At 37.9% G+C, this 6,090-nt stretch overlaps 1 protein-coding gene across 6 annotated transcripts in view; it reads left to right on the plus strand.

Annotated features, from left to right (window-relative positions):
* The first annotated feature begins 1,929 nt into the window (after positions 1 to 1,929).
* LOC144957485 (contactin-like) overlaps positions 1,930 to 6,090 on the plus strand; it is a 49,794-nt gene continuing 45,633 nt past the window's right edge. Inside the window, exons 1-3 of one of the 6 annotated variants that reach the window (XM_078888798.1) lie at positions 1,930 to 1,985; positions 2,878 to 3,057; positions 5,359 to 5,539. In XM_078888798.1, coding sequence (XP_078744924.1) covers positions 2,937 to 3,057; positions 5,359 to 5,539 — 302 coding nt within the window. In that variant the 5' untranslated portion in view covers positions 1,930 to 1,985; positions 2,878 to 2,936. Of the gene's footprint in view, positions 2,406 to 2,877; positions 3,058 to 5,358; positions 5,540 to 6,090 lie in introns of all 6 variants that reach the window. The other 5 variants (XM_078888795.1, XM_078888794.1, XM_078888797.1 and 2 more) reach the window with 5 other exon arrangements.

Here is a 6,090-nt window from a genome sequence, read left to right on the forward strand (position 1 = left end):
GACGCCTGTAAGGCGATAATATTACAATTTTTTTTTTCGGACAGAGACAACGCTGTTAACGGCCATGTCCTTATTTTACATCCGGATTACGGTGAGAGAATGTGAGTAAATAAAGAGTCTTTTCCAAGGACACAATTATGCGCCGAGCGAGGCTCGAACCCAGGACCTTCCGATCCGTAAGCGAATGTCATACCCAAACACCACATAGCAGCACAAAAGACAATTTTACCAATCAAGAGGATAATTTTTTAATAGATCAGACAAATCTTCATATCAAGATGACATCAATTACTCTCCAAACGCCAGACAAATGTCGCAATTTTGGCAGAAAGTGCTTAACTATAGTGTGCCTTTCAAGCATACCATTTCGGTTCGCTTTTAAAGTATATTTTGTTCACATTGAAATAAATAAAAATAAATTTAAATTTTAAAAGATATTCTCTTTGTTCACCCCATAAGGAAAATTTGTCTCTAGGGTCTATTCCAAGTGAAGACTGGAATTACCCATGCGTCAGCCGCAATGTAGCGTCGCATATTGAGCTAGGGCGAGGTGACTTACTCAACGCCGCACAGCTCAGCAGCAGGTGATCGAACTCGGTACCTTTCAAATAAGAAGCAAAGACCGTACCACTGATCCACGCTGCACCAGTTCTTCTTCTTGTTTTTTTTTTTTTAAGAGCCTACTTTCCCTTGCATGCTGCTAGTTGGATTGAATTTTTGGACAACTCTTATTGATCACACTTTCAGAAAATCAACAACATAGACAATGAGACAAGTTGTGGACTGGAACCCTCAGGGGTAAATAAGAGGGTTGGGAGGCCAAAGAAAACACAGAGAATGTCTTGTGAGAAAGAGTTGAAGTTATCTGGAATGTCCTGGGGAGTGATGAATTTAGTGAGAACTTCTCATAAAAATGGCTGCCTAAAAACAATAGCAAAGATCTGAGCGACGCCAATCTATCTACGCTATCTATAGATAGTATGCACTAGGCTAAGAAAGTCACAACATTGTCATCCGGAAGAATAACGGTCCAACACACAAAACTATGTGTAACCTCGAACGTTTATAGTCTGGTTAATACAGTTTAGTGAGAATTGCTCATAAACATGTATAGCAAAAAAAAAAAAATAAATAAAAATAAAAATAAAAAAAAGGCCTGAGTGACGTCAACTTCATTCTATCCTTCTATAAATTTAAGTTTTTTGGCTAAAATCTGAAAAAAAGCCATTTGATGGGAATTATGGTACAACAGTGTTGACTGGCAAGCCGACTGGGTAGTCAGTATTTTTATCATTTACCTTATAAAAGTCGCTTTTCTGTTAAACGTTATCATTATGTTTGACCCGTAATGCCGTTATCATTTTGACAGTTTGAAGTTTGTGTGTGTGTGTGTGTGTGTGTGTGTATGTGTGTGTGCGTGTGCGAACGTGCGTGTTTGATGTATGTGCATTGGTTTGTGGGTGTGTGTGTGTGTGTGTGTGTGTGTGTTGCTGTGTTACAGAAAAATAAAGAAAAAGATTGTTTTGTTTATGTCGTATTGAAACATTAAAAATCATTTCTGTGTGGGAGTATAAATAGAATGAAGTTGACGTCACTCAGGCCTTTGTTATTGTTTTTTTCCACCTTGTTTATGAGTAGTTCTCACTAAAAACTGTATTAACCAGACTATGGTTACACATGGTTTTGTGTGTTGGTCCGTTAGACTTCCGGATGGCAATGTTGTGAGTTTCTTAGTCAAGCAGACACTATCCATAAGAATCCGCACATACTATCTATACTGTAAGCTATTCATTATTAGTCAGTCCTACGAAGGACTAGTGACATAAACACTTCCAAGGAGTTTATAACCGGAGGAGTAGAAAGCGTGGTGTGACGTCACGATTTCTCTGCCCTATTTGTTTCTAGGCCCAAAATCGGGCCATTGTGTACGGGCCTCGTCTGACTGATATTTTAGGCTACACGGTCTTGTCTTTTTGCTGATAAGAGTTAGTTAGCACGCTGATAAATCGCCATATTGTTTTTTATTTTCATTCTAGTAATTCAAATCCTAGTTCAAGATAAATGTGTATGTGTGTTGTCTGTGAATGTGTGTACTATATTTGATTAAATTCGATGAGTTGTATGTACCAATGACACCGCGATTCAACATTATTAGTTTAGAGACAATGAGATTTAATTCAGATAAATAACTGTTTAATTTGATGGATTTGATAATTGATAATAATCAAATTTCGGATTTCTTAACTTTTTTGTGTGTGCTGTGGTGCCCATTGATTCGGCTAATATCTAAGTTTAGAATGCGGAAGTAGGCTCGCATGTTATCCGTGATTGCTCTCCGCGGTTGTTTTCTGTCAAATTAAAAAAAAATTTGGATACAATTATATAATAATATGTACTCAAGACAGGTTAACAATAATTCGTGATTTTCTTTCATGTTCTATGCTCCTCCCATTCCATCTACTCATACACACTGGCAAAAAAAAAAAAGGTTTCTGCCTCCCTTTCTCTCAAACTCTTCACCTTCTTCCTCTATTTGTCTCTAAAACGATCCCCCCTCTCTCTCTCTCTCTCTCTCTCTCTCTCTCTCTCTCTCTCTCTCTCTCTCTCAAATTCCAACTCTTTTTCATTCTCTCTCTGTCTCTCTCTCTCTCTCTCTCTCTCTCTCTCTCTCTCTCTCTCTTTCCCTCTCTCTATCTATCTATCTATCTATCTATCTATCTATCTATCTCTCTCTCTCTCTCTCTCTCTCTCTCTCTCTCTCTCTCTTTCTCTCTCTCTCTTCATCGATTCTATTTTATAGTGATTCTCATTATAACTTCATATGATTAATCTTTTGATTTTACATTGGTTGCTCATACAATCTCATCATCATATTAGCTTGATTTATATATTACATGAGAACTTTATAAACGCCATTTTTGAGTGATGCACTGAAAATGGCAGCGCAAAGGACAAAATCAACATTGATGACGTCATCAGGATGTACACTCCCAAGAATTTTGCTGTTTGCTTTATTCACGTTGATGGAAGTGATCACTTACTGTGAAGCTGATTTAGGTGAGCAAGCGTACATTATATTGATATTTGTATATTACACAAATACTCTCTCTTCCTCTCTCTCTCTCTCTCTCTCTCTCTCTCTCTCTCTCTCTCTCTCTCTCTCTGGCAGGCAAGTATCAGAGGCACTATTGAGTGAATTCTTTTGGCACTTGATCATTGACTTGATTAATTATAAAAGCTCAAACACACAGGACGATGAACTATCTATAGATATTTCGAAGTTGACGTCACTCAGGTCTTTGTTATTGTTTTTTGCCATCCGTGTTTATCAGAAATTTTCACTATACTGTATAGATAGTATGCAGATGACGTCACTCAGGTCTTTGTTATTGTTTTTTGACTCCGCGTTTATGATTAATGCTCACTGAACTGTATTAACCCGACTATAAACGTTCATGAATACACACAGTTTTGTGTGTTGGTCTGTTATAATTCCGGATGGCAATGTTATGAGCTTCTTAGCCAAGCGCATACTATCTATAGATAGTATCCGCTTGGCTAAGAAGCTCACAATATTCATTCGGAAGTATAACGGACCAACACACAAAACGATGCGTTACTATGTACGTTTATAGTCCGGATAATACAGTTAAGTGAGTTTACTCATAAAGGTGGGATGGGAAAAAACAATAACAGACCTGAGTGGCGTCAACTTCGATCTATCTATTAACCAGACTATAAACGTTCAAGGTTACACATAGTTTTGTGTGTTGGTCCGTTTTACTTCCGGATGGCAATGTTGTGAACTCCTTAGCCAAGCGCATACTCTCTATATCATTATTAAGGCGTATTATTCCCCCCCCCCCCCCCCCCAACAGTTTCGTATGTAGATAGAACAAAGAGACGTCACTCAGGTCTTTGTTATTGTTTTGTTTTTTTTTTGTTTTGCCATCTATGTGAGTAATTCTCATTAAACTGTATTAACCAGACTATGAACGTTCAACGTTACACATAGTTTTGTGCGTTGGTTCGTTATACTTCCTAATAGATAGTTCGAAGATGACGTCACTCAGGCTTTTGTTATTGTTTTTGCCATCCGCGTTTGTGAGTTGTTTTCACTAAACTGTATTAACCTGACTATAAACGTTCATGGTTACACAGAGTTCGTGTGTTGGTTCGTTATACTTCCGGATGGCAATGTTGTGAACTCCTTGGCAAAGCGCATTCTATCTATAGGATTCAGTAGTCTGATATCACGCCTCCCGGCAACGGCGGCCATCTTGGTTCTAAACAAAGAAAATCATTACTTTTTATTCTTCATGCTGGCGAGAACTTTTCATATGTCTTGTGATCAGAATGTGTAAAAGTCAAAATATGATCAAATTTATGTGTTTTTTCCCCTCTGGTTACGCTTTTATGGTCGTCGGAGAAATAAATCATAAGGGCGTCCGCCATTGTACCGATAGTTTAGAGCCAGTTACTAATTTACCATACGTCATTAGGAAGGAAGTGACGTTACGACTGTTGAAGAGTATTGCAATGTTGTGAGTTTCTTACGAAAGCGCACACTATTTAAAGACATGCCTGTTGGTAGCCAAACACTCAGTTTCACGAAACCAGACCCTGAGCATTACTCGCAAATTTAACACAAGTTGTGGAATATTATTATATGTGCTGTTTTCAGGTGTGACGACGAAATTTCACTCATTACTATATCAATATATTGTGATAAATCCTGATTGATTCGCTGTTTGCTGTGTCCGAAAGCCGAATATTGAATAAACTTGTAAAACTTGTGTTCTGAAGTTGACTATGGTAGATACGGATAGTTTTGGCGAGCAGTGTGTTTAATCGTATATCTAAAATAACCTTGCCTAGATTGCGTCATTAATACGATTCACTAGTCTGATGTCACGCCGCCCGGCAACGGCGGCCATCTTGGTTCTAAACAAATAAAATCATTACTTTTTATTTTCATTCTGGCTAGAACTTTTCATATACCTTGTGATCAGAATGTGTAAAAGTCAAAACATGATCAAATTTATGTGCTGTTTTTTTCCTCTGGATACGCTTTTATGCTCGCCGGAGAAATATTTCATACGGCGTCCGCCATTGTTCCGATAGTTTAGAGCCAGTGTTACTAAGTTACCATGCGTCATTAGGAAGGAAGTGACAGTAGTAGTAGTAGTAGTAGTAGTAGTAGTAGTAGTAGTAGTAGTAGTAGTAGTAGTAGTAGTAGTAGTAGTAGTAGTAGTAGTAGCAGTAATAACAATAATAGTAGTAGTAGCATAAGTAGGCTTTTTTATTGTGGGCATCTCAAGAAGAGTATTGAAGAGTATTGATTGCGTTTACTTCCAGATTGTCCCAGAGACTTTTTCGATCACGGGAAATCTTGCTACAAATTTAACATCCAACCACAACTGACGTTCCAGGAGGCTGAGCTCGCCTGTCGTCGACGTCACGCCGTCCTCCTGAGCATTGAGGACAATAGTGAAAACAAATACGTGGTGGACTGGTTGAAGAAAAGCGACATTGACAGGTAAGGTTTGTGTTTGTAAGGAACAATATGCCTTTTTATGTTGTGTGTTTGTGTGTTGGTGTGTACTATCTCGATCGAGGCTGCTGTGAGTTGTTGTCATGATGTTCCGTTTGTGATTGTGACATCATATTCTGTTTGTCAGGGTATATAAGCGACAGTCACCGCTTACTCGGTCTCTGTGACTATTTTGAATTACTATAATACGTTTCGTGTTACGGACAACCAAAATCTAGGTATGTGTACTTAGTAAATCGCGTTCTTCCTACTTCGGTGGAGATACATGCCTCGTGCATATTATTTATTTATTTTATTTCTCATCGTGAATGAGATGTAAAAATCTATTCACGACATCTTAACTCACTCAACCCTAAAACCGATTATATCCGTTGTTTAACCGGATTACTTTTACCCCATGCCTATTTATTACATTTTTCTGAGACAAATTATAGGCGTAGTATCAAAGCTATTGTTTTTCATTTTTACATTTGTATGGTAGTTGAATAAAACTGTCTATCCACATGCTCATTTTAATACATTTTTTCCAATTTTTA

The sequence above is a fragment of the Berghia stephanieae genome, chromosome 12 (assembly GCF_034508935.2).
Source record: "Berghia stephanieae isolate SIO BIC M18660-M18661 chromosome 12, UCSD_Bste_1.3, whole genome shotgun sequence".
In the NCBI taxonomy this organism is placed as follows: Eukaryota; Metazoa; Mollusca; class Gastropoda; order Nudibranchia; family Aeolidiidae; genus Berghia; species Berghia stephanieae.